At 37.9% G+C, this 21,964-nt stretch overlaps 3 protein-coding genes across 6 annotated transcripts; 2 read left to right on the plus strand and 1 right to left on the minus strand.

The window, feature by feature from the left end:
- The first annotated feature begins 1,603 nt into the window (after positions 1 to 1,603).
- On the plus strand, positions 1,604 to 2,618 carry LOC113750912 (EPIDERMAL PATTERNING FACTOR-like protein 2). The gene is made up of 3 exons (XM_027294859.1): positions 1,604 to 1,909; positions 2,015 to 2,061; positions 2,306 to 2,618. Exons 1-3 carry the CDS (start codon positions 1,801 to 1,803, stop codon positions 2,561 to 2,563), a joined length of 414 nt encoding a protein of 137 aa, XP_027150660.1. The 5' UTR covers positions 1,604 to 1,800; the 3' UTR covers positions 2,564 to 2,618.
- Positions 2,619 to 6,885: 4,267 nt separating this feature from the next.
- Positions 6,886 to 9,096, plus strand: LOC113749140. Of its 4 annotated transcripts, none has more exons than XM_027292806.1 (2): positions 6,886 to 7,012; positions 7,748 to 9,096. In XM_027292806.1, exon 2 carries the CDS (start codon positions 7,803 to 7,805, stop codon positions 8,229 to 8,231), a length of 429 nt encoding a protein of 142 aa, XP_027148607.1. In that variant the 5' UTR covers positions 6,886 to 7,012; positions 7,748 to 7,802; the 3' UTR covers positions 8,232 to 9,096. The 4 variants fall into 4 exon arrangements, with proteins under 4 accessions (XP_027148607.1, XP_027148608.1, XP_027148611.1 ...); XM_027292807.1 differs by lacking the exon at positions 6,886 to 7,012 and adding an exon at positions 7,042 to 7,146; XM_027292810.1 differs by lacking the exon at positions 6,886 to 7,012 and adding an exon at positions 7,180 to 7,265.
- Positions 9,097 to 9,778: 682 nt separating this feature from the next.
- LOC113749279 (ergosterol biosynthetic protein 28) lies at positions 9,779 to 12,962 on the minus strand. The gene is made up of 3 exons (XM_027292963.1): positions 12,727 to 12,962; positions 11,288 to 11,494; positions 9,779 to 10,236 (listed from the first exon to the last, which is right to left on the minus strand). The coding sequence occupies exons 1-3, from the start codon at positions 12,839 to 12,841 to the stop codon at positions 10,169 to 10,171; spliced, it is 390 nt and encodes a 129-aa protein (XP_027148764.1). The 5' UTR covers positions 12,842 to 12,962; the 3' UTR covers positions 9,779 to 10,168.
- Between the last annotated feature and the right edge of the window lie 9,002 nt (positions 12,963 to 21,964).

Below are 21,964 nucleotides of genomic sequence, written 5' to 3' on the forward strand. Positions count from 1 at the left end.
CTTAGCGCACCCCAAAAATTTTTTTTTTTTTCGATGACATACCCAATGCCGCCAATGATAGATACTATACATATTTGCAAGCCAGTTTCAACCAGACGAGTCCAATTCTTTATTCGTGAATTTCTCAAATTATACATGATAAAGGATAGCAATTGTCCCTCAAGCACACAGATAAGTATTTAAAAAAAGAAAAAAAAAAGAAGGTCAAATTTCTTTATGCAACTCAAGTTTCAGCATATTTTATACTTCTAGGCCAAAAGAATTGCAGACATTTGAGGTGAAGTAATTCTTGTTCCATCTTTTTGTCACATTAAAATGGCTTGTCGGTTCCTTTTTCTAATTCCTACGTACAAGTTGACACAAATAAGAGAATTGGGAAAATATATTCAAAATTTCAAGATTTACAATAATAATTTGTTTCGGAGTACTTCTTGGTATGGTAATTATAATTTATAAGAAGAGAAGAAAATTGGTCAATCAATTTGATAATACTACAGTAGTGTCTGTTTACGACTTCCATCATTCCTACTTTTGATCACCACTAGACATTTCCTTTTTTTCATCACAAGACTAGACAGAAATTGATTTGAGGCTGTGATATGACCATAGGCGTGAATGCCACCACTAGATCGGATCACCCTACACTATAACGATCCCGTAAACAAAAGAGTTTGCGTGGATTCGGAGGTAAAATTTTCTCATCAAATTCATGAATCATTATCATAGTTTACTTGCAGAGACACAGACACAAAGCTAGCTATATGCATAGCTACATCAAATCTACTAAGACTCATCTCTATAGTAGTATCCACCTGCCCTAACCTATAATCTTTCTTGGAAACTCGATATACTGTTCTGAGGGGAGAAGACGAGAGAATTTTGCGTGTTAAATACATAAAGTAGAGGCTAGAGATCGCCATTGAAGTTTACCATGCATGGCTGATTGGCCTCTAAATAATCAAAAAATCTACTACAAGCAGTAGTAGTATTTAATAATAAATGAACTGCTCAATAGCCAAGCAAAACAGTGATCCTACGATATACGCATAAATGAAGGGGACAAAATGAGTGAAAATGAAGGAAAAGGAAAGCCCATAAAGCCACATCCTTTGTGTTCTCATGTCTGATATCAAATGTCCTTTTTGCCAAATCCCTTTTATCCATCGTCACGTATCATACCGGCTATGAGTGCTTTAGTGTGTGTGTGCTGCGTGCAAATAATTGGTAAACTACCTTCCCTTGTTCCTTTCAGCAGCACTGCACATCATTCCAAATAGGCAAATACTAGTAATCTCATTCTGAAATCTGAATTCTCTCCCACCTTCAGTCTCTCTATCCTTAATTTTGTTTGGAGTTCCCTTTTTTAGTTTTTAAATTTTTTTTTCGCCCCTCTCCCCCTGGTCCCATAAGACTAGTAATAAAAATTGGGTCTTTTTCCCCTTCTGGATCAGAGTCTCAGAGCTTCTGAGTCTCGGGCTCATTTAAAGAGGTTCGAGATCTTTCCCTTTCAAAACACTTTTGTCTCTCAAGTATTTTTCTTCCATTTGGTAAAACCTTGCACTCCACATTCTATTATTATTTTGTCAAGAAAAGGACTGCTTGTTGTAGAAAACTGGTGTGTACAAATTTGCAAACTGCATAGAAGCTTTTGAGAGTAATGGAGAGCAGGTGGCAGCGATGCCATGCAGTCACTTCTGATTGACCAATCTTTCTTCTTTTACCTCAATATATATTCCATCTTTCTGACTTCCCGACTTGCTCTCTCCCTCTTTCCCCAACTCTTTTCACCTTTTTAGCTCAATGGGTTCAGGAGCTGGCCGCATTTTTCACTATAGAAATCGACATCTCCTCACTTTTGTGCTCTTTCTTCTGATTACAAGATCGAACCCTTTTAAAATCATTGCTGAAGGTAAGTTCCTACTTTATCATTTCTCCAACTCTTTTAAAACCCTCTCAACGTTAGTATTTTCAAGTGAATTTATTACTGAAGTCTCTGCTATCATTCACTTTATAGGCAGAGCAACTCCTAAATTGCAGGTTCAGAGCCTTGAAGCTAATCAGGTACTGAGCTTTTTCTTCTTTTACTGGTTCTGCAGAAGGGTGAAATTAACGTTTAGAATCGAACCCTCGTCTTAAAACTGTTAAAAATGAGAACAAAACTATATCCAATTTTCATTCAAGAAAATCCAGAGAGGATTCTTAATTAGTGGAATGTAATTTGTTGTTTGTTTTTGTGATCATTAAGGTCTTAAACAATTCTGACAATTTTCTTGTGTTTGTCGAAAATTGTGGATGGTGGTGGCAGAAGAGAGTTGAAGAGAAGGTTGTCATGGTGAGGTCTTTGATAGGATCAAGGCCACCAAGATGTGAGAGAAGATGCATGTCTTGTGGGCACTGTGAAGCAGTTCAAGTTCCAATTGTTCCCAGTCTAAAGCACCAAAAAACAAGGAGCAATCAGTTCTTTGCAACACCTACTATAGCTTATTCAAGAGGTGATGATATCTCCAACTATAAGCCTATGTGTTGGAAGTGTAAATGTGGCAACTTCATTTTCAATCCTTGATTGTATTTTTCAATTATTAGACCAAAAAAAAAAAAAAAAGGACCCACAAGTCGAGCCTTTTGTATGAAGAAAATAAGTTTCTTCACTTGTCTATATATGTGTAGTCTTGGACAAAAATATTTAGTTCCGGCCTCTAATATGTGTTGTTCCCAAGCTTATATCAATTTGTATATCTAGTTTTGCAAGTGTTTTAGGATTCATTAATGCCCATTTATCTTTTAATTATTAATGTCAAGATCTATTTCCTACATATCCAACCATAAATGCACTTTGTTGTTACATTCTTGTCAAACTCCAGACAGTCAGTATGTACTGTTCCCCAGCTTATCAATTACTAGTATATATAGATAGCTTTGCAAGTGTTTTAGGAGTCATTAATCTCCTTTTTAACTGTTAAATATTAATGGCTTGAACTATTGCTACCTTATCCAACCATACATGCACTTTTTCCTTGCAATTTCTATTTATATTCTTGAACTTCAAGCATGATCACCAATTTGTAAATCCCACATGCACGTGTTGAATCATCCAAATTCACGCCTGATCAAAAGTTGATGATTCTCAAATATTTGTCTCAAGTGAACGTTAAACATCATGGCAAGATCATTATTCTTAATGATTAGAGAATTGATGATTCCCCAAGTAATTAATAGTGGATAATTGCCAAATGGGTCATTGTCCCAGTACAAATGGAACCACTTTTTGGGAGCTGTAAAAGGAAAAGAATGAGGCATAGGACTGAGGAAGGGACATTTTTTTTGGAGGGGGAGTTTTGTTTGATATATTGTTAATGTCTTAATCAAGATGTTTAGTACAATCAAGAATGGAGGGGAATGTGAGGATATTGGAATTGAAATGGAGATTTGGTACTATTTTTAATGCGATAGAGATGTGAGAGTATCAACCATGTCAGTTTTGCAGTCCTGTTTTCGTATCATACAAGATTTTCATATATAAATATTTTTTGCATCAGGATTCAGAAAAAGAGCTCCTGAGTTCTGAGTCCTCTCCTGCAGGCCTCCTCGAATGGATAAATCTATGGGTCTGCTTGGACGCTAGCTGCTCTTACTGCTACTGCCTCATTTCCTTCTTTGATATATTATTCCTATCACTACAGTTTTTCTTGACACCCTACATGAATACTATAAGAGTGAATTTCACAGTTTGGTTTGTGAATAGAAGGGACAAACCAATGGATGTTGGCGCAAGTGGAAGGAATTTAAGTCCTTGACAGTGTCTTGGTTCGAAACCTATTAGAATGAAGAGAATAATGGGAGAACTTCTCCTATAAGGGTTAAATTCGATTCGAACAAAATTAGTCGCAAACTGTAAGTAAAATAGATGGATACCTGCGACTTATACTAAAAAAAAAAAGAATAGGAGGGACAACATTTAGCTAGTTCCGCAATAGCTATATGTATATATATGTTAGGTAAGTGAGAGAATTTAAATCTAATACCTCTTAGTTAGATACAATTCCTTTCACCTTACTACATAATCCAACTCTTGTATATGAAACGATAGTAAAGTTAGTTACACTCGTAGTATTTCTAAAACAGTACTATAAAGTATTATATCCTATTGATCCTAATTAGTGGGGGAATTTAGGCACCTAGTACAATTTTTGACGCATCAATGTTACTAATTATCGTTACCTATGTAATTGCTCTTGTACTTTGTGACCATATTCATGCTCAAGATCGACTCGATAAATTCTAAGGATAGTTTGATCCTAACTAAGGTTTGGCGCTAAAACTAATGGTGATTTTGATAATTTAGCTATTATCGATGAACACTTAATATAAAGTTTGAGTTTGAATTCGATTTCAAATTTGAGTTAAGTCGAGTTTGAATTTGAGCATATTTGAGCTTAAAAAATAAAAAATTATTTTTTAAAAAAGAATAAAATACTAATTTTTCCTTAATAAATAATAAAATATTAGAAATATATATGTAACTTCACTATTAAAATAAAAATTTATATATATATATATAATCAAGTGGCTCATGAGTTAATGAATTGAATTTTTCCGTGTTTAACTTCGAGCTCCAACTCAACTTGGCCAGCTCGAACTTAACTTGAGTTCGATATTGACCAAATTCAAATCAAGGTTTGATCGAATCAACTCACGAATGCTCGGTTTTTAGTTGAATCCTGATCCAGCTGCCAACTTCTTGGGCCCCCGCCAGGGAAGCTCACAGCTGGGCCTGTACAGTTCTTCTCATATAAATGATTCATGACTGAGGAGAAAATATGGGAAGATATAAAAAGTAGACAATCGACCCCATTATCACTATAGAAGTTGCTAATTTTCCAGTTATCCTTCTCAAAAGCGAGGCTGTGAAACTTTAAAAAAAAAAAATTTTGTGAAGGGTTGTGAAACAGGTTTGAAGAAATATAAATATTGAATTGGATTGGACTGAAAGGAATAATAGATGGTTAAGGAAAGATGGGCCCAAATTTCAACTCGTTGGGCAGTTGCCTGAGCCTTAACAGTAGTCAGCCCAGGATCCAAAAGTGGGTTGCTCCGATTTGGACTCCGTTATGGATAGTTCCAGCCTGATTCAATTTGCACTTTGGGTGTCTACGTACTTGAAAAAAAAGTAGAGAGAGAGAGAGAAGAAGAAGAAGAAGATGTACTTGAAAGGCAAACCAATCCCAAAAAAAAAAAAGTGCAAAAATGAAACCATCTTTATTCTTCTTCTAAAGCACATAAAATTGCTAACTTTGAATTGAAAATATCTAGTTGAAAGAATAGAGCAGCCTTTATCCTCTTTGTCCATTATTATCAAATATGGGTTACGTTTGGACTAAGAAATTGGAGGAAATATTTGAAATCATCCCAAATCTCTTTAGGTTGTTTGGATTACGCAGAAGATATCTGCCTCGATCATTTACCAATTATTTAAATATATTTTTATATAATTATTTAAATACATTTAAACACTAAAATAATTGATGAATTACAGTTTCAAATACCTCCTAAGTAATCCAAACAGTATAAACATATTTGGAAGGATATAAAATCCTTCATAAATCCCTCAATTCGCCTCGCCAACCATTTTGCCACAAAATTCTAGAGAAGTGATTTTTAAAAAAAAAGGTCTCCAAATATCCAAAAGAGAAAAAAAATCATAGACAGCCATCCTACCTATACACCTTTACGAATGAATGACATCTCAAAGTCTCTCAGAGCCACCGAGGTTGGTCTAGTGGAATTGGTTTAACGATAAGAGGAGGGTTTTTAAAATTCTTTTCGCTACCAGATTTAGGATTCGAATTAGGGGTAAGAAAGGCGTAAGAGAGGATGGAAGGTAAACAAAAATTATATATATAAAAAAAAAGACACCTCAAAGTCTCATACCACGAATTACATTAAATTCAAGTAAATGTAAGGCATGTTTATGGTTCAACAAATTATATCAAACCAATCCATCCCATCCAAGCACTCACTAAACCAAAAAAATATGGTCACTAGTCACTCACCTTGGTCGCTACGCATTGCTTGGGACAAGAACTGAAATGAACTCGACAACAAAATATTGGCACCAGTACAACACTTTGGGCTGGATAGCAAAAGACAGCCTAATTTAATTTGCTAAACTATACTATAAGTGTGTGTGTGTGTGTGCAACTGGTGGTGAGTCGGTAAAGCAGAATCCTACGATTCCCAATGCCTAATCATAAACCCCACGGCATAAGCATTTTGTTGGGCGGTTTGTTACAAGATGCGCTAATGGCCAAATAGAAAGAAGCCATTTTTCCACGTACATTTATTGAGAGCTTTCTCTATCGTAGATTACTGTAGGTGCTCTATGATCGACACGGATGGATAAAGCTGAGCTGCATTGGTTTTGTCTTCCTGCTGCTACTGGTACTAGCATTGTATTGTACCTTTTTTGTGTCGGAACCATAACATTCCTATCTTATTCTACAGAGAGAAGCTGCTAGCAGGTATACAAACTCGATCAAATCTAAAAAGTATTTTTTTTCTTGTCGTAATGATAATATTTTTATAATTTAATCTATTTTTTTTTTATAAAAAAAGAGCCTAACAGATATATATACATCTGACTCTAAATCATAGAGTGCTTCGGCATTTCTTTTGAATAGGAATCAGTAAGTACCTGGATAGATGGGGTTATAACGTTTCACCTACAGCGTAAATACCTTTTTTTTGGTGGTCATTGAACCAAAACTAGGTGGTTAGTATATTGTTTTTTACCTTGGCCACCATAAATAATAATGATAGCAATAAAAACGGCACCGACACATCCGTCCTCCATCACCTTATTAACTCCTTACCAAAATATCTCATAAATTCATGATATTCTGAATCCAACCAGTGCAGTACATGTGACTGCAACTTAATTAAGTATCATTAGTAGCATTATTTTCCACACGCATTCTCACTCGCCTGCAAGTGCAACAGCCTAGTTGCTTTACTGGTATGTTCTTTCGTAGCAGTTTATTTGGTTTACAGTAGTTTATCGTAATCTTGCTTTGTTATATATGGAACCCTTAGTGGCTAGTTGCTGTTTTTTTGGGATGGTTGGGATTCTTTGAAGCAATCTTTCTTGAGGTAGGGCGTCATCTCCGGAATCTGCTTATCAAGAACTTTATAAGATTGTTGTCTGGCTAGGAATGTAAATCTTTGTTGATCTGGTCAATTAGTTTCTCTATCTCTCCAATGAAGTTTGTGTAAGTTGTGTGCTTTTTTGTTCCTTGCCAGTGAGTTGCGTTCATTTTGTTTTGAAGAGGATTTCAATGGACCTTGTTTCTCTCTTAGCATTACTGCATAAATGCAGGAATCGATAGTTGTTGTTGTGATTGGTATTTAACCACCCCCCGGATTCTGCAGCAAGCACTGAATTTGACTGAAGTCTGGTTGGTGGCTATCTATGTCAAATTAAGTTTCCAGCTAAGGTTTACATTGCAATTGACAAATTTTTCTCCAACCTCTTCCCTGCTTGTGATGTGCATCAATTAGTTGAGAAGAATGTGCTTGTGCCCAAAGAAAAGGGGGGCGGGGGAGTTTCTTTGATGTTTTACAATACTTTTATGAATTCCGTACTACTTAGATATCGTAAAAAAAAATTGTATGCAAGTTTCTGATTACAGTCCATATGTTTTCTTGACACATTTCCACTAACTGGATGTAGTATATTTGGGTGGTGATACAGGGGAAACTCCGGCAAATCAAATGTTCTAGGTTAAGGTGGAAGTATTAAGTTGATAATGTTGAAGCAATCATCTAGTAGAAACCAAAGAGTGAAAGGGTCCAAATTGAAGCTAGCTCTTCAGATATGTTTACTGCTTGCCATATGCATTTGGTTGCTTTATCAAGCCAAGCAATTCAATGCCAGGAAGGTAGCTTTGGTGGAGAGCTCCGAAGTTGCAGCTGAAGAAGGGAAAATTGGGTATCCATTATTGAAGATGGGGAGGAAGAATCTTAATCCTAGACTAGACGAACTAGCTGCAGAGTTTCGGAGAAATCAGGATGATGAGCTCGAATTTGAAGATGAAGAAAACAAGTTCCAGGGGAACGAGGAAGATGAGATTGCAGGTGGAAACGGTGACATGAGTGTTACCAGCCAGGAAAAGATTGAAGAAGGAGAGCATGAGCAATTAGAGGATTTGATTGATGAAGATGACAAGGAGGAATAGGTTAGTGTTGGAAGTGACTAAAAGGTTGCATGTAAACGGAATTATAGTATACCTATATATCTTGGAATGAAGTGATTATGCTTGAAAGCTTGATTAGAGAATAAAGCAGAAACATCAAATGGTTCCAAATGCAGGTATCTTTTGAGGTTCAACATCAAAAAAAGAAACAGTAGCTTTAGTAGAGGAAGAAGTTAGGTACGAAAATTTGGAAGAATCAATAATTAGCTGGAAAAATATTGCAACAACAAGATCCGGGCTCTGATATAAAGTTTGGAATAAAGAGCTATGTGAAAGTTGCACTTGCTGACAAACAACATGCCAATGGAAGGAATCCAGAATCCATTTATCCTTACAGCTGTTCATCAGTTGATATATCAGCAGAAACAGCAGGGATATATCATAAAACACAAGTGGGAATGGGAAAAGATCTGACTGCACCAGAAGATACACCGTCCTCTCTTTCAACTTGCAATTGCCAACCAGTCCACTGTGTTATAATACCATCTCTTTTAGAACTTTCCACGAGAAGATATCATAATACTCCAGAGCCCAGAGCCCTGCACCTAAATGGAGGTAAGATTCAGCGTAGATACTTCTTGAACCCTCTTGTGGCTTTGAGCTGTGGTGTTTGGAAATCTTACAGTTGGATCACTACTGAATATTTAGGATTACCTTCTTGTTATTAAAAGTGCATTGGTGTTGTATAATGTAGAGAAGGCGGCTTGAGATAGTAAATATTAGAATTGAGGTTCTTAGAGAAGAATAAAGTAGCAGTGTTCAACTTCATATTGGCTGGCTGATCTATAAGCACCTTGAAACCAAGAATTCTAGCACTTTAATGAAGGATTTATTATATTCCAAGTTACCAACATAAAGCGTCCTTGTGTCCTTGAAACGACATGAAATTGTCTTCTTTAGACTTCAAATTGTGTTTGCTTATTTGTCATCTCGACAAAAAGTGTCTTGATTTCAGGTGGCTCATCCTACCGGATAAACCAAAGAAAATATAAAAAGAATTTGTGGATCAGGAGAAAAGAAGATGGCAGATCACTTTTGATTGTGCCACGTAACATAAATTCAAATTATACACGTGATATATATCTAAACTTGTTAGTATAAAAAAAAAAATTCACTACGCGGTCAGCGCATGAAAAGTTAATCCATGGAACAACGACATTTTCCTGATTTCAAGCCCAAGAGTAGATTTGACGTTTTTAACTTTCTCAACAATTTTGAGCGGCTGAATATACAGTTTAAGAAATGAAACATCTCTAGATAGGATTGCTTGCTAATTTAAAGTGGATCATCATTATAATCCTTTTAGACTAATTGCAACGTCCTGTCCTGGTTATATTCCATATATTCATGCAGCATAAAATCATGATCTTTGATTAGTTTATCCCCTTAAACATTATTACCCTGCTGCCGGGAGTGTACTTGGGCTTGAACATATTACACTTCGCCACAAGCCCAAGCCCAAGAATCTGATCCAGACTTGATGGTAGACTTGTGACATAAAATCATGATGAAGGCATTGGAGATCTACAGAGTTCATAAACTGCAAATTCATCAACTACCACCAAAACAAATCATGAATCCCTACTTGATTAACGCCCATCAATGTTTGACTAAAGAACAATATGGCCCCCAATTGTAGCAAGATATCAGAAAAAATGTTGAAGGACCACGAGTACAGAAAGAATAATTAACGCCAACAAGGTTATCCAAAGAAGGGATGCAAAAAGATGATGAGATTGAAAGCTTAATACCAAGAAACACCCAATATCAAAGGTTCTTTGAGAGCTGAACCATCAAAGCTAGTTTACCCAGCCATAGCCATGACGAATTTCCTTCAGCAACAAAGATAAAGCACAGAGCAACTAACTTGAACTCATCTGCTTCATGTGCAGAATAATAGCTTCTGATGCTTTACAGCTCTACTTATTCTTAGTCTTCACCGGCTGATGTGCATTCCATTGCAATAGCATCCATATTATGGATGTGCCTGTAATAACAGAACAACTTCAGTTTGAGAAAACTAGCGCTACAAGTACATCAGGTGAATAAACTTGACAAGCAATTGAAGTACTAGCATGCTGATTGGAAAAATGATCAACTGTAACTATTTCAAGAAATGAAACCATCCTGCACGAAGAAGTTATCACATAATGCTCACAGAAAATGTGTTTCAAATAGCCTCAGAAAGAATCTGAATCTCTATTAGGCCTATGCTTGGCATTATCATTTCTTGTTACATCATTTTCCTTTTTTATAGAAATCGTCATTCATGCTGGAACAGCAGAAATAAATCACTTGAGCAGCAGCAGCCAGCTCATCCTACCAATACTTGTCAGACCAGCAGAATTAAATAGGCAAGCAAAGATGTTTTATATGAGTTTCCGAAACAAGAATGAGGATACACAACATTCAGTTACAATTATGGGAAGCACTATTCCACATCCAAGGCAGACACAAGCTTAATTTCTTGTTCCATTCTGCTCAGTTTCAGGTCACATACAAAATACGTTGAAAACAAAATGTAGTGGTGACAAAATATGGTATTTTGAACAAATAGTTAGCGGTATAATGAGAAATGAATCTGTTGCTCATTCCTTTGAGGGATAGGACAGGCAGAACATTCTTCAAATCTTCTTCTGTGGAATAGAGGATTAATGAAGCAGAATCCGACTTAAATCTCAACATGTCAAACAAAAGGCAAATTTTTATCAAGATGGTGAAAATGGAGCGAAGAAGGACCTCAAGTAATTTCATTCAATAATTTCTCTGGTTACCATTGTTCACAGATAATGGAGTATAAACATTCAGAAGAAGTTATAGAATCCCGAAAATAACCTATTTCAATCTTCTCAAACTTCAAAATTATGGCCTCCTAGGGGAAACTAAAAAGATTGAAAAAAAAAATTTACACGATTTAAAGATATTCAAGAAGCAAAAATACCAAGATTGCAGAATATTTCAAGCAAAATACGCAATTGCATAGAAGATCAAGCAGAAATTGATGATATTTCAGACGAGCATTGTATAGCCAGAAGTACCTGCAAAGATGCCAACAGTTGTAAGGTTCCCAATGGCCATGGTATGATATATCAGGTACTCGGTCAAGAAATGACCAAAGGCATAGATGAAGGATAAGAATGTTGCCAAATACAATGGCTTATTGTCAAGGTTAAATGCACAAAGAATGCAGAGGGTGCATGTCAATAGTGTCCAAATCCCAAATGTCCTTCCATGAACTTCAGTCACTACAGAAGAATACAAGACATTTTACATTTTAATTAGGAAGATGCTCTAACTTCAAACCACTCACAAAAGTACACATTTTTAAATAAATCTTTCGAAATATAGCATATTACCAATCACATCAAGAAAAGCATGTGAATATAAAAACATTTGAATTTGCTGGTTAACAGGTCCATCTCCTAGAGAATTTCTAGTAGACTGCTAACCTAATGCTTAAGCATATAAGTTTACAGTGACAGCAGACCATTTACAAAAAGCCTTTTTCTTTGTTCAGACCTGCATTCCATATTGAAACCCATACAAAGTTGCAAAATGTTGCAGTCAGAGCTCAAATTCTGTTGCCCTACCAAAGCTGAATTGTTGTACTCAAGGAAGTGATTGTATTCTTCTTAGACTACATGACATTGAACAAAAGCATTGGCATTCTTTCAAATCAAATAATTAAGTCCATCGTCCATGACTCAATTAAGTTTCTGGCACCACTCCATGCTCTATCTCAATAGCCCTTTTTTTAGTATTACAAAAACTCTCAGCATTTTAATTTCGTCAACATCAGACATCTTATGGTTAAAACCAATCGTCACAATACCATCCACTCATCCACTATCTTAAAGTAAATCAATCATTTGTCCCTCTAGGATTAGACTAAGAAGGATCATGAACTAAGAAATAGACGCACAAAGACCAATTTGGTTCAGACAATTTCACTGCATAGGGAAATTAGTGAAGCCCAGAAAAACGTTCAAAATATAATTTTCCAGTGAAGATCAATTCTTTGAATGAAAGCCGCTGATACAACATAATTCTTCCAGCAAGTAGTAGTCCTATTCCATTACGAGGGGAAACAAAATCCCGGTAAATCAGCAAAAGCAAATGAAGGAAAAGAAATCCCAGTACAGAATCAAGAAGCTTTTAGCACGGAGGAAACATTCACTCCCTACACAAGGCGTAACTGAAGGGATTTGACTCTTTTGGGATCTCAAGGAAAAATATACTACTGTCACGGGTTCTTTAATTTCCCAAAACGAAATCACATCACAATCCCAAGAAGGAGCTGAATTTGTACGTAAATTCAAGCACTAGTATTATATGATTCACGAAATCATGCTGACCAAAATGTACACTACAGTTTGCACGATCCCAATAAATGGGAATCACAAGTGTGATCTCTTGTGAAATGTGTAAATGACAAAGTAAGTAAAGAACAAGAGTGGCGCTATGCTATTTGCTTAACTGGTTGTCTGAGAGAAAACGGCGAGGCGTAGAGCCCAAATATCCACGAATCCGAACCATACCGATGCCAACCGAAGTGAACCCACTAACATTAACCACCATCCCAGTAGTTTCATCTCCTCTTTCCTCCTTTTTTTTTCTTCTTCTTTTAATTTTTTTTTTCCCTCTTTTCCTTTTCCCGTTTCTGGCCGCTGCTGCCCTGGGTCTGTGGCTACGCTCGTGTGAGAACTGAGTAACTGTAAAGTAGTAGTACTTCAGCTGCTTCTTTTCTAAAGTTACTTCGTAGACTAGAATCTAGATTTGCTTTTCCTTGCTGGAATTAAAGTTGTTGACTTTTATCAGTTATTTTTTTGTAGGCCTTGTCAAAGTGGGCTTGAAGTCTACTTATGAGACAAATATTTGTGTGTGTATATATATATGTCTATGGTATTGGATCCATTTGGGACTTGGCCCATCTCAATTTACATCAATTTCTTGCTAACCTTTTACCCTCAATTAAAAAAAAAGTTTTTTTTGCAAAATTCAAGTAATGGGCTTGTTTTACTTTATTTTTATAAATTTGGTACTGGAATTAGGTTATGCCATTTAAAAATCCCCAACCAGATGCCATTCACCACAAGGTGTGAATTTGGATTTTGATTTTTGATTATGGTCACTTTTTACACCTTGCTTGGGAGGTGAGAATAGGGGGCAAGAGAAAAGATTCAGTAATCATTTATCTCTCCTTTGCGAGTTAAATCGAGGAAGAAAAGCAATCAAATGAAGGAGGGCCAAATTGCTTCCAAACTTAAAATAGCTTTACTTCCATAGTTGGAAAGAGATGGGAGGGAACAAAAAAGGACAATAGGTATAATTTCTGACGTATCCATTATTACTAATGAATGTGAGAGTTGATTCTATGTTCCTTTACAAAATACTAAAAGAGAGGGAAAAAAATGGAAACATAGAATGGAACAAAAAAATTTTTTATCTTATCTATTTATACTACGATAGATCATTTTTGTATGTATTCATAGATTGTTTTTGCTTACATAAATGTATAGTATCAAAAAGTATGCAAATCGTTCTTGAAATAAGAGATGAAGCCTCTAGTGTAAGTGACAATCATACAAGTCTTAATTAAAGAATTAAGGACTTTCACGTTAACATGAGATCTTCACATGCGGATCACTTGGGAATTGCAGCGAATAGACAGAACGAGGCACGTTTCTAGCTACTAGATATGCTAAACAGATTGGGATTATGAAAGTTGGTTGCCCGATAACGTTGGAAGTATAGATTTCCCTGCAAGCTTAGGGCAAACTTAGCTCAATTTGATTGAAGATGATTTAAATCATGTTGTTTACGGACCTTAACAAAATGTTCCTCTGCGTATTAATTTGGTACATGTCTAATTATTAGTCAATCACATATACAAAGCTAAGATCGAGGAATGCGATCTGAATAGGGTGATATTGTCAGACTTGCAAGCTAATTTCTGGAATTGAGTTTGAATTTGCGGAAGAACAAGGAAGAGGGAAATGAGATTGAGAGAAGAGAGAAGAGAAGAGAAATGGGAGGGAATTAACAGGCAGGAGAGAGAGAGCAGAAAGATTCATTTTTATTAAAGTCATAACCGAAATTCTGTTACTGGAGGGCTATTTATGTAATTTGCCCCCAACTAATTCTGCACTACAATACAAGCAACGCCATTCTTAGTAGAACGACGTAGTATTGCTTCTAAATTCTTAAACGCACAGCCCTTCAAACGACATTCCCCTTTAATTTCTTGTTCTTGACAATCTTGTCCCCTTAAACAAAGCTTGTCCTTAAGCTTGAAATTATGGAAATTGTCTGTCAATGAAGCTCCTATCCTCCCACGATGCTTCGGATTCTGGTAAGTTGTTCCATTTCACTAGCTATTGAATTATTGGTTGAGCAGCTCGCATTATAACACGCCTCTGGAGGACATTCTCTGGCTTCAGCAAGCACTGGTCTGTTGCATCCACTTCTGGCAATGTGGACTCCACCTGCTGTGTAATTCCCACTTTTCTTTTAAGTAAAGAGACGTGGAACACTGGATGGACTCGAGCTCTCTCTGGTAACTTAAGTTTGTAGGCGACTTCCCCTACCTTCACAAGGATCTGGAAAGGTCCAAAATATTTGGCAGCCAACTTCAAATTTCTCCGAATGGCCACTGATTGCTGCCTATAATGTTGCAACTTGAGGAATACCCAATCTCCCACCTGGAAGACTCGTTCAGACCTATGCTTGTCAGCAAAAAGCTTCATGCTATTCTGAGTCTTGGCCAGGTTCTCCTTGATGAGGGATATAATTTAGAGCCTAGACTGCACCATGTTACTAGCAGCAGGTACAAGGCTATCATAGAAGGGCCCCAAGGGAAGGTGAATTTGGCCTATACCCATACAATGCTTCGAATGGTGTTACTTACAGCTAGTATGGAAGTTAGTGTTGTACCATAACTCAGCTGTAGGAAGCCAGCTACTCCAGTGAGAGGGATGCTCACTGCACATACACCTGAGGTAGTTTTCCAGACATTGATTGACCCTTTCATTTTGACCATCTGACTGAGAATGATATGATGAACTGTAGTGCAGATTTATCCCAACCAAGCCAAATAACTCCTGCCAAAACTTGCTAAGAAAGATCCTGTCCCTATCAGTTATAATGGTCTCAGGAAGTCCATGCAGCCTGTATATGTTGTCAAGGAAAATCTGAGCTACTTGTTGTGCAGAATAGGGGTGAGTAAGCTTAATGAAGTGATTGAACTTGGTTAACCTATCCACCACCACCAAGATGGTGTCAAATCTATGAGATGGAGGTAGTTGCTCAATAAAATCCATAGTAAGGTGTGACCAAGCCTGCTGAGGTATAGGAATTGGTTGCAGAAACCCAAGGTAAGGAACATTTTCATGTCTGTTCCTCTGACAAACATCACAAGATCTCACATATTGGAAGACATCCCTTCGGATCCCAGGCCAGTAAAATAAGCCTGTACCCTATACAGACACCCCTTCTGACCTGAGTGTCTCCCAATGGCTGAATCATGTAATGCTCCGACCAAGTTGATCCTGATGTTGTTAGCAGAACCCACATACAGTTTCTCCTTGAACTTGAGCACCTCATTCTCTAACTGATAATCTGGGTCTGCATTGGGATCCAGCAATAGCTCAGATAACTTCTGTTGAGCCTCTGCATCCCCAATGTAGTTTTCCAGCAACTCCAGTATCCAACTAGGCTGAACTGAGGATATGGCACAGGTTTGGTGCATAGTCTCCCTACAGTCAACAATGCTTCCCTCCATCCTTCTTCTGGAGAGAGCATCAGCTACCCCATTGTCTGAACCCCTCTTATATTGTATTTCATAATCCAAGCCAAGTAGCTTAGTGAGCCATTTGTGCTGAAGTGGATGAGTCAGCCTTTGCTTTATCAAGTGTTTGAGAGCTTGGTGATCTGTCCTGATGATAAAATGATGACCAACCAGGTAGTACCTCCATTTAGTTACAGCTAACACAAAAGCAAAAAGCTTTTTTTCATAAACTGATAACCCCAAATTCTGAGTTGATAATGCCTTGCTAAGAAAAGCTATAGGGTGTTCTTGTTGTATCAACACTGCTCTTGTGCCTATTCCACAGGCATCAGTCTCTATTCTAAAAGGCACTGGGGCTGTGGTCATAGCCCTTTTCAAGTCTTCAAAGGCCATCTGAACTTCATGGTTCCATGCAAAGCCTTCCTTTTTCAACAATACAGTCAGGGATTTGCTTATCATTCCATAACTTTTAATGAATCTTCTGTAATAGCCAGTTAATCCCAAAAAGCCTCTCAATTCCTTGACTGTACTAGGGACAGGCCCGGACTTGATACACTCTACCTTAGTTGCATCCATACTCACTCCTGCCTCAGAGATCACATGCCCCAAGTATTCAATTGAGAACTAAGCAAAAGAACACTTTGACCTCTTGCAATACAACTGGTTTTCTTCCAAGACACTGAGCACAATTTGCAGATGCTGTGCATGCAACTCCAAGACTGGACTGTACACCATAATGTCATTAAAGAAAATCAGGACAAACTTCCTTAGATATGGTTGGAATATTCTGTTCATCAGGGTCTGGAATGTAGCTGGAGCGTTTGTAAGTCCAAAAGGCATTACTAAGAATTCAAAATGACCATGGTGTGTTTGGAAAGCAGTCTTAGGGGTATCAACTGCCTTTACTCTTAACTGATGGTAACCAACTCTAAGATCCAGCTTGGACATGTATTTGGTGCCATGTAGTTCATCCAGTAGTTTATCTATGTTGGGGATAGGAAATTTGTCCTTTATAGTTAGCTCATTCAGTTTCCTGTAATCTATGCACAACCTCCAAGAGTTATCCTTTTTCTTTACTAACAACACAGGAAAGGCATAAGGGCTAGTGCTATGTATAACAATTCCATTAGTGAGCATCTCAACAACTTGTTTTTCAATTTCTACTTTATGGGAGTGGGGATACCTGTAAGGCTGGAGCTTAAAAGGTTCAGCTCCTGGTTTAAGGTTGATCTGATGGTCCAATTCTCTCTCTGGGGGTAAGCTTGTTGAAGTGGAAAAAACCTGAGAATACTGTTGCAGGATTCCCTCTATAGATTCTGGGAGGTGCTCTTCTGATCCTTTGGTCATTTCTGTATGTATGGCTGCACAGCTTCTTTGCCTCTCTTGTATAAACATTCTGAGATCCTTGCCCCTCACCAATCCCATTGCAGACTGATTCACAAATTCCTAAAGGTGCAGTAAATCACCCCTATCACTAAGGGCAATGCTGAAGGAATGAAAATCAAATGTAATGGGACTGAACTGGTACATCCAGTCCACCTCCAAAATTATATCCCATCCCCTAACTCCATTACTTTCAAGTCAAACTAGAATTGATAGTTTTGGATCAACCAAGTTACATTGGGACTAATGGCTCCACTGATAATATCAGTCATATCTACTAAAGTCACAATTAGTACTGTTAATCGAGTCGAGTCGAACCGAGTATTTGACTGCCGAGCTCGAGCCAAGCTCGCTCTCTCTCAACTAGGCGAACGAGTTTTGAAATGCATTCGAACTCGACTCGTCAAATGGGACATGTGGCTCGAATTCGAGCTCGACTCGTTTTTATCACAAACGAGCCGATCTCGAACTCGTGCAAATTGACCCCAATAAAAACTTATAATTTTCAATTTTTATATTTTTAAATTATAAAATCACATATATACCCTTCCTTATTGAATCTAATCAAGCTACTCGAATAACAAACGAGTCGAGTTTACTCGACTTGTTAATTAAACGAGCACATCTCGAGCTCAAACTCGACTCGTTTATCACAATTAACGAGGCGAGCTCGAGTCTTATCGAGTCGAGCTCAATCGAGTTTTCGGGTTGCTCATTTCATTTAACAGCTCTAGTCACAGTGAAGGGGCTGATTGACTGATATGGTAGGTGCAATAGATTGACAATCCTATGGTGAATAAAACTATCAGAACTTCCGGTGTCTACTAAAATCTTAATTGGAAGCCCTCCCAGGTTCCCTATCAGCAAAATAGACTTCCTCCTTATAACTCCAGATAGTGCATTCAAAGAAACTTCTGCAAGTTCCCCAACCCTTCCTGTTAGCTCATCTTGTTCCCCTTCTACATCCTCAAATTCAGTTTCCTCCTCCTCCTCAGTGTTCAAACAGTTCAGATTCCCTTTCTTACATTGGTGTCCTATTCCAAACTTCTCTCCACACCTATAGCACAGATTATGTTTACGCTTATACTACATTTTCTCAGCTGATATCTTACTAAATTCCCTGCGTACTGTGTAGAGGATAAATCCTCCTACTAGAGGCCAATTGTGTATTTGTCACATCGGCACCTTCTTGGGGTTAAGACCCTGTTGGTGCTTTGGAGGGTCTCCCCAGGATTCGAACCCTGGTCTCTTGATAAGAGGTCTTAAGGTTGGATCCTGGTACTACTTGGCCTCCAGTAGGAGAATTTATCCTCTACAAAAAGTAGCTCAAGTGATACCATGATCCAACCTTAAGACCCCTTATCAAGTGACCAGGGTTCGAATCTTGGGGAGGCCCTCCAAAGCACCAACAGGGTCTTAACCCCAAGACGGTGCCGAGGTAACAAATACACAATTGGCCTCCAGTATAAGGATTTATCCTCTATAAAAAAAAAACTAGTTCACGTGGTATCAGGATCCAACCTTAAGACCCCTTATCAAGGGACCAGGGTTCGAATCTTGGGGAGACCCTCCAAAGCACCAACAGGGTCTTAACCCCAAAACGGTGCCGAGATAACAAATACACAATTGACCTCCAGTAGGAGGATTTATCCTCTACATACTGCATCAGTCTTCTTGGGGACAGGAGTGATACCAGGTAACTTGTATGAGTTATGACGACCTTGATCACTTGTAGAGTTTCTATACATTCCAAATTTTGGTTCCACTGCAACCTTTCTTGAAGTCCTATTCTGTTTAGACTGGATTTCCAGGGAGCACTCCTGCAGCTCAGCAACTTCAAAGGCTTTTATCAATGTTTGTGGCTTAAACATCTTCACCATAGGCTTAATCTCCTCTTTGAGAACACTAATAAAACTGGAAATTAAGTAAGATTCATCCAGTCTAGGATTCTTCATTAGCATCAGTGTCTTCAGTCCCTCAAACTTCTCCTCATATTCCTTAACAATTCTTTTCTGTTGTAACTTGTTAAATTCCTCCACTATGTCACGAGAACTACTTCCCGAGAACCTCTCACACAAAAGCTCACTAAATTCTCCCCAAGACAACCCAAGCTTCACCAGTTTCACACCTTGAAACCAATTGTCAGTCTTACCTTCCAAAAACATCTCTACTGTGACAGCCCCACCTCCCCCTAGGGCGTACCCCAGGGTTCAGCGGGTCGCCTGCCCGGCTCTCGCCGGGACTCAGTCGTTCCTTAATCCAATCCAGAATAAAACACAAGAATAAATAAGGCAGCAATCCAAACTTAAAGCGGAACTTATATATATTTCTATCTCAAAAGGAAGTACAGCCATCAAATGTACAAAGGTTCTCACTTCACCATACAACCAACCCGTGCCAAGTACTAGGGCGAGAACCATTACAAAAGAAACAAAAGACCTAGACTAGGCTAGTCTATGCTCTCATCCTGCTCGTCGTCCCCTGTTAAGGAAAACAAAACTAAAGGGGTGAGCTAAAAGCTCAGTGAGGTTCCGAACAGATAATCAAACAATCAATTCAATACATTAAACATGGAGTATCAATAATTCAAGAAACATTTATAATGGAAAGCAATAGTAACATTCATTAAAAGGATACGGGCTCACATGGAGCTATTCGTTCTTTCGTTCTTTCGTTCGTTCCCCTGACATTTCCCCTTATTCCTCCAATTATTTGAAATTTTCTTTTTGAGAAATAAAATTCTCGTGCCTTCGTTCGTTCATTCATCCCTTTCCGGACATTGACCGGACTCCACCCATCCGGACGTTGACCGGACTCCACCCATCCGGACGTAGCCGGACTCCACCCATCCGGACGTAGCCGGACTACAAGGTAATACTCGAGTATACCAAATTCACCCAGGGTCACCATATCGCCCGACCGAATCCGCTTCTGGCTCGAGTCGATCGGTAACGAAGGGCAGTGGTCAGTTCAGCCAAAAGACTTACATTCATGTACAAGTAACATTTAACTCTTAATCATTGAAAATTTCACATTTATTTAGGTCGAGTGCGACAAAATACACCCTCACCTAGAAAACTCGTTTTAACAATCATTGAAAGCACTTAACATATCATCAATCAATAATAACAAGCCAATAAGTCAAGAAAATATAGCAAACAAGGAACACTCACCTAGTTATGCAAAATAACGTGCAAAATATCCTTCCGGATATTACCCTTAGTCACCAATGAAACCTAAGGTTGAACAAGAGAACATATTACAGTTTATCGAGCAAAACATTTAAGGGAAACAAAGAAACCCGACTAATTAGGAGTAAAACGTGTAAAGATGACTTTCAAGTAAGAAGAGGGTTGTTTGAACCCAAGGATGAAAATCATGTTTTAAAATGGAAAGCCGGTCATGGTATTGGCCAAACAAAAGTATTCAAGTTCAAATAGAAACCTAACCCTCGAGCGAAAATTTGGGCAGCACGCCCTTTGTGTTTACCTAATTTTCCAGCCATTTTGGCTTCATTATTTTTCTCAACAACCCAAAGGTATACACACATCAATTCAAGTTCAAAAGCCGTTCAATAGGCTCAAGATCACACAAGGACAACAATAAAGCTAGGAATAAGTGTGGAAATGAAAGTAACAAAAGGTAGATTTGACCGAATTTTGCGTAACGGGCACAACCGAAGCTACGTGTATCAGATTAGTATGTAGCTTATACCATTTCGAAGCTAGGACGAAGGTCTACAACTTTCATGAAGGTCACTTAGTCAGATTTCCAGGGTAACCTGGTCAAATTCCCAATTTACAGAACCAACTTCCAACTTGACGGCTAATTAACCGCACTGTACTAGAATGATCATATCTCCGGCTACCACGGTCCATTTAGGGTGTTCTTGTAGGCGTTGGAAAGCTTAAACAGAGTACTAAAACTTTCATGTTTTGGGAAAAAGCTAAATCAGCATGGATCCTAGTGAAAAAACATGATAAACTGGATGAACTGACGAAAACGGAACACTGGAAATTTCCTAAAATAGTGAGGGTATTTTGGTCTTTTCATGGGCTACGTTGCTCCGATTGAGCTGAAATTTTGTAGGCACCTATAAAATACCATTCTCTACAACTTTCATGTTTTATTCGAAGCCCAATTTGGCCTCTAACATAGGGAAATAAAAACGGGCAGAACCTAGTGACAATTTTCCAGAAATCTGAAATCTTTTAGTTTCAATGATAACTTTCTTAATTTCTTACTCCACTTGCTACCAAAACCCCCTATATAACCTTGGATACAACATATATTCATCATACATCAAGTTTAGGCAGAAATTTATTAAACCCTAACTCATGTAACAAAAGGAAAAATTACCCAAAACATGATAACAACCGTAATTCATCACAATCTTGAGATGCTAAGCTAATTTAAACAAGATTAAGAGTAAAATTTGGGAAAATCATCATCCTTACCTTGCTTAGTGTCTACCAAGAGCAACCCTAGCCTTCCCCTTCAAAATTTCACCAATAGCTCACTCAATAAACACTCAAGGGTGCCTTTA

This window comes from Coffea eugenioides, chromosome 10, assembly GCF_003713205.1.
Source record: "Coffea eugenioides isolate CCC68of chromosome 10, Ceug_1.0, whole genome shotgun sequence".
Lineage (NCBI taxonomy): Eukaryota > Viridiplantae > Streptophyta > Magnoliopsida > Gentianales > Rubiaceae > Coffea > Coffea eugenioides.

Excerpts from the sequence above, each read along its gene's own strand:
- LOC113749140 (XM_027292806.1), top strand. The coding sequence starts at position 7,803 with ATGTTGAAGCAATCATCTAGTAGAAACCAAAGAGTGAAAGGGTCCAAA.
- LOC113749279 (XM_027292963.1), bottom strand. The coding sequence starts at position 12,841 with ATGAAACTACTGGGATGGTGGTTAATGTTAGTGGGTTCACTTCGGTTG. Across the intron at positions 11,495-12,726 it reads CGTTTTCTCTCAGACAACCA|TGACTGAAGTTCATGGAAGG; the intron begins GTTAAGCAAATA and ends ATTCTTCTGTAG. Across the intron at positions 10,237-11,287 it reads AACTGTTGGCATCTTTGCAG|GCACATCCATAATATGGATG; the intron begins GTACTTCTGGCT and ends CTGTTATTACAG.
- LOC113750912 (XM_027294859.1), top strand. The coding sequence starts at position 1,801 with ATGGGTTCAGGAGCTGGCCGCATTTTTCACTATAGAAATCGACATCTC. Across the intron at positions 1,910-2,014 it reads TTTTAAAATCATTGCTGAAG|GCAGAGCAACTCCTAAATTG; the intron begins GTAAGTTCCTAC and ends TTCACTTTATAG. Across the intron at positions 2,062-2,305 it reads AGAGCCTTGAAGCTAATCAG|AAGAGAGTTGAAGAGAAGGT; the intron begins GTACTGAGCTTT and ends TGGTGGTGGCAG.